The sequence below is a fragment of the Haliotis cracherodii genome, unplaced genomic scaffold, assembly GCF_022045235.1.
Source record: "Haliotis cracherodii isolate W230 unplaced genomic scaffold, xgHalCrac1.p SCAF_26, whole genome shotgun sequence".
NCBI lineage: Eukaryota > Metazoa > Mollusca > Gastropoda > Lepetellida > Haliotidae > Haliotis > Haliotis cracherodii.
Window position 1 is genome coordinate 2430179 of NW_027266282.1, and position 12314 is coordinate 2442492.

General features: G+C 39.9%; 1 protein-coding gene across 1 annotated transcript in view; it reads right to left on the bottom strand.

Moving 5' to 3' along the window:
• Positions 1 to 6230: 6230 nt before the first annotated feature.
• LOC139472956 (cubilin-like) overlaps positions 6231 to 12314 on the bottom strand; it is a 67421-nt gene continuing 61337 nt past the window's right edge. Inside the window, exons 65-68 of the mRNA XM_071255427.1 lie at positions 12240 to 12290; positions 8486 to 8734; positions 8112 to 8204; positions 6231 to 6953 (exon numbers count right to left, since the gene is read on the bottom strand). Of these exons, the coding sequence (XP_071111528.1) occupies positions 8113 to 8204; positions 8486 to 8734; positions 12240 to 12290 (392 nt within the window). The 3' untranslated portion in view covers positions 6231 to 6953; position 8112. The remainder of the gene's footprint in view (positions 6954 to 8111; positions 8205 to 8485; positions 8735 to 12239; positions 12291 to 12314) is intronic.

Sequence of the window (12314 nt, forward strand, 5' to 3'; positions counted from 1 at the left end):
CCAACCGGAAACCATTGCTGCTATAGAAAGAAAAAATTTGTCTGTTCGACGAGTGAAAGTATCTGAACTTTCTGGGGAATTCCAAATATCTGCTGGAATTGTTGTAACCATTATTCATGAGCATCTTGGTATGTCCAAGGGATCTGCTTGATGGATACCTAGAAACCTCAGAGCACAAGATAGCCATCAGAGAACTGAAAGTTGTTGAGACCTGCTGGATCTCTATACTGCTGATGAAGCCGGATTTCTTTCTCGTCTAGTGACAGGTGATGAAACATGGATCCACCACTGGGACCCAGAAACTACATTGGAATCCATGCAATGGAAGCACCCCAATTCTCCGCCTCCGCGGAAGTGTAGCACTACAACCATCGGCTGGTAAGGGATGCAAAAGGCATATTACTGATTGATTACATGCCACCCAAAATTACAATCAATGAACAGTATTATGCTAATGTTATGAAAGAATTGCGAAAATCTATCCGCTAGAAACGCCGTGGGATGTGAACACGTGGTATTCTACTTTTGCATGACAACGCTCCGATTCACAAGTCGAGAATTGCACAGGCCGCCATATGTGAATGTGGATTCGAGCAGTTAAATCACCCACCCTACAGCCCAGACTGAGCCCCCAGTGACTATTTCCTCTTCAGGAAAATGAAATCTGCCCCACGTGGAAGACGCTTCCGGGATGACGAGGACATAAAGGCTGCCACAGAGACGTGCAGATTTCTATAAAAGTCGTATTAGAAGCTTGGAGGACAAATGGAATAAGTGTATTGAGGTGAATGGAGACTATATTGAAAAATAAAAGTGCAAAAGATATTCTGAGACATGGTCTTATTTTGAAGATGCAAAACGTATTGAACGCCCCTCGTATGTATGGAAAGAATGAGGTACTGCAGAAATTTGGTGAAAAGATGGAAAATAACATAAAAACACAACCATGTGAGAGTCTGTAGCCTGAACATAACGACATGACCTGTACGTGCAACATCACTTGTTGGGCTATAAAAACGTTGGGTTTTCATTTGCCTGCCATCACAATCTTAGAGCAAGTGAACAGCGAAAACATGTTACGACTGACGGAAGCCAAACGCAGCAACGTCGATTGCATACGGGAGAATTATCTTCAGCTCCTGCACTAAGCACCATTACAAGACTGTGGAACCGTTATCAGACACACGAGACAACACGTGAGAGAACCACCAAGGCCACCTCTTCAACCACGGCAATACCAGGATTAAGTAGGATATCAGCCCAGACAATGAGGAACTGTTTACGCGCTGAAAGTATTCGCGCGCACCTGCGACATCAAGGGTGTCAAGGCCACAGAGTTGCAGGCGTCGCGGGGAACGTTATGCACAAAACTGCATACAGAAAGTGGACAGATTTGGTGGTAGTGTGATGATGTGGCCAGACGCACTATGATATCTACCACTTTAGGGAAAGAATAATAGCAGTTTTGTTGTGAGTAATAAATCTATAACGTTCTTTGTTTCAAACACCAGAACCAATAATCGATGTAATGCACAAATCCATCAGAACATTAACGGTTACCAACCGAAATTTGATCCCCACTCAAACTAGAAACTTTGACACAGACACATGCAAACTGTAACGCGTGGTCACTGTGCTAGCAGGGTGTCTACACTGTTATGGTGGGAAGCATAGTTAGTGCAGTACTGTCTTGATGTTTTCCTCAAATCGTGAAATAAATTAATTCTTACTTGTTTCCTTGTTCTTCGTCTCTTGTCCAACCTGTCAAATAGTTCACTGTGGCATTTTCCTTCTCTCAGATTGTGAGAATAATACAACCTCATAGGGTTGGTCGGGTGTTTGCCTAAGGGGGTGCTGATCTTCAGTATTGAACGTATAAATCTCAGTCTGTCATGAATATCCGCGCCCGGTCCAGATTCTCATGTGCTCACGAACAACAGTTCTTGCGTAATGTTCGCATATAACTGAACAATACAATTGAGAGTGGGGAATCTTCTAAAGTCGACATAGAGGATTCATCACCAGTGGATCTTTTCAAAGTGGGAAATATCAACTGAGTCTCAGTTGATCGGTATTTGTCAAGTCTTAGGCAAGTCTTAGTCACGATATGGTTGAAATATTGCCGATGTGACTATAAATCTTAACTCACTCACTTAGGCAAGTCAAATACCGATTAACGCGACCAGATTGGTGCTTCAACAGGAGTGATGAATTCAATTTATTGCTTCCTTCTTAAAGAGTTCTACAATGAGAAACACATACCAAAATTGTTGAAATCTGACTTTACATTATACTAAGGGATATTTATATTCCTTGGCAATGTGAAGCAAAACATGTAAGCCCATCACTTCCTTTGGGAAAATCAATTTGCTGAGATATAGGTTCCTTCTAATTCATAAAACATAACTGCGCGGTGTCTTGTAGCATATTTGACACTGGTTCACTGTAATAACAACAATAACGATTTATTCTATTGTATTTGATTATATCTGTTGTATATCACAACTTTAGTCATTCGATAGGTCACAACAGTACATTCAAGTTGGTGTCACTGTCACAATTGAAGTGTCGTTTGACTGGAACTGGACAAGATTAATATTTTATGTTGGAAAGCAACCAGCAAACATAGTGCTGACGCAGCAAGAAAAAAAGAGAGAATATGGGATTGCCGACTGTTGCCTCAAGACAATTAGAACATTGTGCTTGCATAGGCCGCTCTTATGAAGGGAGTTTCAAGAACAAATTAAGCTGGGTAGTTACTGTGTTCAATGCGTTTGATGGAACACTTCCTGTTATTATCAGGATTTATGTTTGTGCTTATCAGGATTTATTAGACAGAATGGTTGTTCTAGTAACCAGTTATGCGTGAGTTTTCATTTGGTGGAATATTTTTGTCATTCAACATTTGGAGGCGCCAAGTGTTTTCACGTGTGGAAAATGGCTGTGTTACACATGTTCCGTGACAGTGGATGGTTGACTTTCTTAGTAACATTTCCGATAAACCATTGGTCGGAGAATTAGGTAGGATGAAAGTGTGAGCCGATGTAAAACAGCTCGTCATCATTTTCAGAAATTGGTTATGGACACGTTTTTTACAGACTGTATCGGTGACTTTGGCCATCAATCTGTAGCCATCGGGGAACCTTTCATAGCAATCTAGCAACACTGTATCAGTGACATTGGCCATCAGTCTGTAGCCATATGGTAACCTTTCATAGCAATCTAGCAGCACTGTATCAGTCACATTGGCCATCAGTCTGTAGCCATCGGGTAAACTTTCATATCAATCTAGCATCACAGTATCAGTGACATTGGCCATCAGTCTGTAGCCATCGGGTAACCTTTCATAGCAATCTAGCAGCACTGTATCAGTCACATTGGCCATCAGTCTGTAGCCATCTGGTAACCTTTCATAGCAATCTAGCAACACTGTATCAGTGATATTGACCATCAGCCTGTAGCCATCTGGTAACCTTTCATAGCAATCTGGCAACACTGTATCAGTGACATTGACCATCAGCCTGTAGCCATCTGGTAACCTTTCATAACAATCTGGCAACATTGTATCACTCCCTTTGTATATTTTAAATGTTGTCTCCAACATCAACATGATCAAATGTATCCACGGTGTTACATTGTTTGAGTTAACCACTGTGCACCACTGAAAAACGCCATTAGGGTATGACACACATACTTTATGTTATAGATTTATGTAATGGATCAAATCCTCTCATTTATTAAGAGTACAAAAACTATGTAACAGTTAGGTACGATATACGAGAAATCCATCTCTTTATGTTCCTTCATGAGGAACATAACTTTTTTTCACTGCTGTATTTTCCGCAAGTCCTACTCATCGAGCCTAAGAAATATCAAGAGGAATATGCTAAGCTATACAGTGTTAGACTTATCCAATTTCACCAAGAAGTATACAGGTGATACGTTTCAATTTGCAAAACACAATAAGTGTTCAATCTGATTACAATTACATAGGCTAGAGTCATTTTAATTAAATAAAAGGAAGTAAGGTAAGGTTATAAATTGTATTATGTTGTCTGATTCAGGCAACTATTTACCATCTCACTGTCGAGAGTCAGGCATGTAAATGTTTTATCCAATGGCAGATGAACATGCCCCTCATTTAGAAGGGCACATCCGCACTAAATCATTCTGATTTTTAATCAAATTCTTCATTTCAAAATGTGAGACAAAACTTTTTAATCAGTCCACTAATGTCGGTACCTCTTCACGTAAACATTACTTTACATTGCATCACTACAACGGATGCAAATATAATCTTGTTATTACTTCTGACTTCGTTTATGTTGTTACATTGTATTGTGTGAGGGTAACCCATTTTTCAGCCAACTCCGCCATCATTCGGTGGGTAACCAATCAGCGATGCTGAAAAGGTGTGGTGATATTTCAGGTACAACACATTATATACTTGACATATCAGGGCCAATTTTCGAGTATGCACAGAGAACACGGTGTAAAGGTTTCCGTTGTCCGGACACCTTCTAGAAACCTTCTGCATACCTTCCGGGCCAGATACATTCCGGAAATTAAGTGTGAAAAAGAAATATCCGAAGAGTACCAAGAAAATTGAAGGTTGCTGAAGGTATCCGGAAGGTTTCCGGAAAACAGAAACCTACACCTTTTTGCTGTGATGGCATTTATTACTATGAAAACACCAAATGATATTCTGCCGGCTATTTGGTATCACTAAATGTAAACCTCTACTCTTTCGAAAACCTTGATGATGATAAATCATCATCTGCGTGTACACCAGCAAGTATGTTCCTGTTAGCCAATGGAAAGCAATTCAATTACTTATTATCGTTTTTCAATAACTGTTTTGTAGTAGTTAACAGTAGTTAGGTGCACTAAGACATGGAACAAACACTGCAATTCTAACATGCATTTATTATCATAGCACTGAAATAGTTGCACAACATATAATTAAAACATCAAGAATAACATCTCTTGGTCTAATCAAATGGGTGTTACAAAATGTGAGCGACAAATTCATAAACGTCCACGCTATCGATTGATAGTTGGAATTTCGTCAATTTTATCACCGATATGTTGTGTGACGGGGCAACTTGTAAACCAAAAAAAAGTGATTTGTAAAATACTGACATTGATCAAAACGATTACGGACATCTTATATACAAGGTTCACAGAAAGGGAAAAACATGAAGAAAACCTACATAATAGAGACGTTTAATCTAGGAAGAAAGGTGTAACAACATGGTAGACACATGTACATAAAAATATTATAGGATACGGGCAAAAGAAAAAGAAGGTTTAGGTACTATCGATATATGCATTTCGATTACATATTGATTATTTCCACGTGTAAACTACCATCAGACAGGTGTTACTTGCGCGTGTGTTCACGCTGGGCGGCTGATGGTGTACATCTGTGACTGACTGACTCGTCTCATCAACACTCATGTAACACTGTTATAACTGACTGACTCGTCTCATCAATACTCATGTAACACCGTTATAACTGACTGACTCGTCTCATCAATACTCATGTAACACCGTTATAACTGACTGACTCGTCTCATCAATACTCATGTAACACCGTTATAACTGACAGACTCGTCTCATCATTACTCATGTAACACTGTTATAACTGTCTGACTCGTCTCATCAACACTCATGTAACACTGTTATAACTGACAGACTCGTCTCATCATTACTCATGTAACACCGTTATAACTGACTGACTCGTCTCATCAATACTCATGTAACACTGTTATAACTGACTGACTCGTCTCATCAATACTCATGTAACACCGTTATAACTGACAGACTCATCTCATCAATATTCGTGTTACACCGTTATAACTGACTGACTCGTCTCATCAACACTCACGTAACACTGTTATAACTGACAGACTCGTCTCATCAACACTCATGCTACACCGTTATATCTGACTGACTCGTCTCATCAATACTCACGTAACACTGTTATAACTGACAGACTCGTCTCATCAATACTCATGTAACACCGTTATAACTGACTGACTCGTCTCATCAATACTCATGTAACACTGTTATAACTGTCTGACTCGTCTCATCATTACTCATGTAACACCGTTATAACTGACAGACTCGTCTCATCAACACTCATGTAACACCGTTATAACTGACTGACTCGTCTCATCAATACTCACGTAACACTGTTATATCTGACAGACTCGTCTCTTCAACACTCATGTAACACTGTTATAACTGACAGACTCGTCTCATCAACACTCATGCTACACCTTTATATCTGACTGACTCGTCTCATCAATACTCATGTAACACTGTTATAACTGACTGACTCGTCTCATCACTACTCATGTAACAACGTTGTAACTGACTGACGCGTCTTATCAATATTCTTGTAACACCGTTATAACTGACTGACGTGTCTCATCAATACTCACGTAACACCGTTATAAGTGACTGACTCGTCTCATCAACACTCATGTTACACCGCTTTCAGAATAATCAGTCTATTAATATGGTTGATTATCAACGCATGGATCACTGAAAATCATGACGACACCAGATGTTCGGAAAAAGTGTTAGCACGTCCTGCACTACGTGTAGCACCCGACAATATTCCTGGCGTACTACGGCGGCCTGTAAATAATAGATTCTGGATAAGGCAGTCCAGTGATAGCGAGTCTGGACAAGGCATACCACCAACATGAAACTAAAAACGAAATGTGAACTAAATTACTAAAATTACTACTGCTGCGTAAGATATCCAGCTGTGTTCACACGAAGAGACTCTGATGTGTATAAGTGCCGAGATTCTACTGCTTTCAATCAAAGAGAAAAACTTATAAACTTATGAAACTTTGGGGAGGGGGGAGGGGTTTGGGTGGCGGGGCAATAACAGCAGATTCCGGAGGCAGCCCACAGACAGGAAAATCATATTCGTCCTGAAAAGAAGAGGATTCAATTTGTGTTGGTCATTAGGATGATCGTTAGTGAAGGTTTGAAACATAATTGAAGGAGTTGTTTTACAATTTTACAAGTTGTTTTAATATTGGAGGACCGTCGCTGGCACTGTTCCAAAACGCGTAGAACTCAATTCACTCATATGTCTATTTATACGAGAACTACTTTGTGTAGTTGCACATAGTGTCACTGTCCACACCACACAACACACATAACCACACAACCACGTGTACCTAAGCCCCACCTCACCCACACCCACTCAACATTTCCCTTGGCAGCAAATTCAGTTTGGGCTGCATAATTATCCTTGTCATCAATGGGTTACTATTCCAGGTCTATGGGAGTTATCTAAAGGGGCTTCAGTCATCTCTTTGCCAAGTATTGTTTGCAGTCACCTACATGGGACCAGCTGATGGATAATGTTTGTGGACAGACACAGATACAGATAATACAGACGACCTACGCCAACACATTCAGTGTAACCTTTTCAAAATTGATAATGTTTGTGTGTCTTCAGCGATTTATCATTTTTCTGCATCAAAACTGAAAAACTGATCTGAAAACACCAACTTAATTATTTCAACATATCACATGTTGATAGATGGACAGATGATCTTCACATACAATATAATACATTTAGGCTTTTTATTATGACATAATTGGTTAATAGACAACAGATGCTGGACAAATTGTTCTGTCCAATTACTGTTTTTGGTTGGATATTCTACGTTATTGCCATGATTCTTGTGAACTTTGGAAAAGTACTACGCATTACTGCGGACAAGTTATTTGCCAATGGCCTGATCAACACGTTGACAATCTGCAATGTTATGTACATGTGAAAGAGCAACATTCACTGAACAGTCCCTTGACCCCTGTTCCCAACCAAGAGGAATCGGTTGTGAGTCTATTTCAAACAGGGGCGGTTGGGTAGACCACCGGTTGAAGCGTTCGCTCGTCACGCCGAAGGCCAGAGTTCGATTCCCAACATGGGCACAATGTGTGAAGTCCATTTGTGGTGTCCCCCGCCGTGATATTACTGGCATATTGCTAGGCGGCTTAAAACTATACTTACTCACTATTCCAAACAGTGGCAAGTGACATCCTATCATTCGTCATTCATACATCCCATGCCTCACCCTAGATCACTTGATAGTTGAGATCAAAGCCTCTTCCTGTGACGCTGCCATCACTCCTGAAGTACATCACGATGTCACCGCTGGTGTAGGGGACTGCAACAGTTGGAGACATGTTTACTGTAGAAGTTAACTAGGCATCTTTCACATTCAAGAACTGATATATTTAAAACAACATCATAATTGATGCTGTCCTCAGAGGCATGGCTGTTATGTATTGGTTCTTATATTTCATAAAACTGCAGTGAGTGGGTGGAAGTTACTCTGCACAATGGACTACTCTCGTCCTCAGTTTAAACTGAAACTGATGTTTTTGACAGCAATGATCTGTATAAACTCGAGGATATAAATTCCGTTCTCAGAAGCGAAGTACGTACAGCTCAGAGTGAGCCCTGCTCTGTTGCGACCGCAGTTCTTCGTAGATGTGACCCCGTACATCTGGAACTCTATTGAGTCGTAGTAGCAGGTGGAGTGATACTCGAGGTCGAAGTCTGTGAAGGTGACGTTGAATGTCTGTCCGGCCCCAGGTCTGATAGTCACCTGGCAACGGACGTTGTTGGTGTAACTGGCGGTAGTTGGGTAGTAGATGCGCCCCGTGGAAGATGTCAGCGTTGTGCCACAGGCACCTGGATAGAAAGCCGTTTTGTAGTTTAGCACAACAAAAGCTTCAGTGAGAACGTTAAACCCCAGTGTTTCTACGTTCTAGCTTTCTCTCAGTTTACAAATTGAATGGCCAATGAAGATGAATAACAGAATATAGCCCGAGGTGATCGTGTACTTGTGATAACAATACTATTGAAGTTATTTATGTCCACTTAATGTGCTGTACAAGGCTATTGACTTTGTTTCATGTTTATTCTAAAAGCTTAATACAGAATATGTTTTTAATTTGAAGTTTCACACGATAAACGTGTTTTCAATTGGACGAGAGGTCGGTCACATGACCGCGAAATTGATGTTCATAAGTGTATGAACGACACAATTTGACGTGCATACGTTTTTCTTTTCGTAAACACTGACGGACTACTTCAACATCCCTTAGGAAACCCCTGGGAATTCCCTAGCACTAGTTCTTTCTGATAATTTAGACCCTTTAATTTTGAACTCAGCCTTTAAGTATACATTGAGAATCTTGAAAGAGTTTGACTGCACGATAGTTCATGAATATCCTCGCTACGACCCTCCTTGTGAACAAAACGAAGAAATGCACATCCAACTATCATAGTATCGACTCTATCCGTGTCAAGGCTGACAGTGACAGTCTACAGCGATCAATGACTTTACCTTAGTGTCTGTTTGACACATCTTTAATCACCTTTCAATGATCGGCCAATTGATCAATGATGATCAAAACATGTAACCGCCATAGGTTCATTAGCAACTCCCGAAATCTCTCCCGTCACGTATATCGTGTCGGCCATTTTGACGTCTTGTACTTGATGTAAATGTATTACGACGCGCTGTCATTGTGACTGACGTACTGAAGTAGTTCTTAACAGACTTTTCTCATCTAATGGTGTGTTATTTGAATAAATGTTTTGTGTAAGATGTTTCTGAAGAGCACGTTGAGCATCCACGTCACCTCTGTTTTTGAGGAACTATCTTATTCCGCGAAAAAGCTGGTTGTTGTATCGCTGTCAGTGTAAACATGAAGTCACACCTATTATATACAATTGTGAGAAGGTCTTGGCATACATCTTTTGAGGTAAGAAATTGTGATAAAAAATTATAAGAATTGACTTTCACTTTGTGTGAGTTCACTGGAGTATGAACCTTCATCGAGTAAGGGCCAAACATTGTATGTCAGCTCCGACGTTCATACAGTTTGGCCCTACTCGATGAAGGTTCATACTCCAATGAACTCACACAAAGTGAAAGTCAATTCTTAAGTAAACTGTAAAAAACATTCCTTTAAAATCAGATATAAAGATTTGTATATCTTATTTTCATATACATTTTCAATAACAAGGATCAGAACTAGTCAGTTTAGGTACTATCGATATATGCATTTCGATTACATATTGATTATTTCCACGTGTAAACTACCATCAGACAGGTGTTACTTGCGCGTGTGTTCACGCTGGGCGGCTGATGGTGTACATCTGTGACTGACTGACTCGTCTCATCAACACTCATGTAACACTGTTATAACTGACTGACTCGTCTCATCAATACTCATGTAACACCGTTATAACTGACTGACTCGTCTCATCAATACTCATGTAACACCGTTATAACTGACTGACTCGTCTCATCAATACTCATGTAACACCGTTATAACTGACAGACTCGTCTCATCATTACTCATGTAACACTGTTATAACTGTCTGACTCGTCTCATCAACACTCATGTAACACTGTTATAACTGACAGACTCGTCTCATCATTACTCATGTAACACCGTTATAACTGACTGACTCGTCTCATCAACACTCATGCTACACCGTTATAACTGACAGACTCGTCTCATCATTACTCATGTAACACCGTTATAACTGACTGACTCGTCTCATCAATTCTCATGTAACACTGTTATAACTGACTGACACGTCTCATCAATACTCATGTAACACCGTTATAACTGACAGACTCGTCTCATCAATATTCGTGTTACACCGTTATAACTGACTGACTCGTCTCATCAACACTCACGTAACACTGTTATAACTGACAGACTCGTCTCATCAACACTCATGTAACACCGTTATATCTGACAGACTCGTCTCATCAACACTCATGCTACACCGTTATATCTGACTGACTCGTCTCATCAATACTCACGTAACACTGTTATAACTGACAGACTCGTCTCATCAACACTCATGCTACACCGTTATATCTGACTTTTTTTAATTTGAAGTTTCACACGATAAACGTGTTTTCAATTGGACGAGAGGTCGGTCACATGACCGCGAAATTGATGTTCATAAGTGTATGAACGACACAATTTGACGTGCATACGTTTTTCTTTTCGTAAACACTGACGGACTACTTCAACATCCCTTAGGAAACCCCTGGGAATTCCCTAGCACTAGTTCTTTCTGATAATTTAGACCCTTTAATTTTGAACTCAGCCTTTAAGTATACATTGAGAATCTTGAAAGAGTTTGACTGCACGATAGTTCATGAATATCCTCGCTACGACCCTCCTTGTGAACAAAACGAAGAAATGCACATCCAACTATCATAGTATCGACTCTATCCGTGTCAAGGCTGACAGTGACAGTCTACAGCGATCAATGACTTTACCTTAGTGTCTGTTTGACACATCTTTAATCACCTTTCAATGATCGGCCAATTGATCAATGATGATCAAAACATGTAACCGCCATAGGTTCATTAGCAACTCCCGAAATCTCTCCCGTCACGTATATCGTGTCGGCCATTTTGACGTCTTGTACTTGATGTAAATGTATTACGACGCGCTGTCATTGTGACTGACGTACTGAAGTAGTTCTTAACAGACTTTTCTCATCTAATGGTGTGTTATTTGAATAAATGTTTTGTGTAAGATGTTTCTGAAGAGCACGTTGAGCATCCACGTCACCTCTGTTTTTGAGGAACTATCTTATTCCGCGAAAAAGCTGGTTGTTGTATCGCTGTCAGTGTAAACATGAAGTCACACCTATTATATACAATTGTGAGAAGGTCTTGGCATACATCTTTTGAGGTAAGAAATTGTGATAAAAAATTATAAGAACTGACTTTCACTTTGTGTGAGTTCACTGGAGTATGAACCTTCATCGAGTAAGGGCCAAACATTGTATGTCAGCTCCGACGTTCATACAGTTTGGCCCTACTCGATGAAGGTTCATACTCCAATGAACTCACACAAAGTGAAAGTCAATTCTTAAGTAAACTGTAAAAAACATTCCTTTAAAATCAGATATTAAGATTTGTATATCGTATTTTCATATACATTTTCAATAACAAGGATCAGAACCTTGTATATCATAATTTTTAGTATGAAATTACATTGATTACACAGTTAAAAGAAAATACTAGTTTCTGCCTAAAAAATATTTCCCTTAAATTCAGTTACAGGAACCAACCCCATCTGTCGATTCTATAGAAAAGGTGAAAGGTTCACTAGACTCGGGAGTTGAACATGACCCTGAGTTTATCACTCACCGTTGTTTGAAAGTACCCCGGCGGGAAGACTGGTGGTTGCTGCATCAATAACTGAAATTGAAATGAACACTTTTT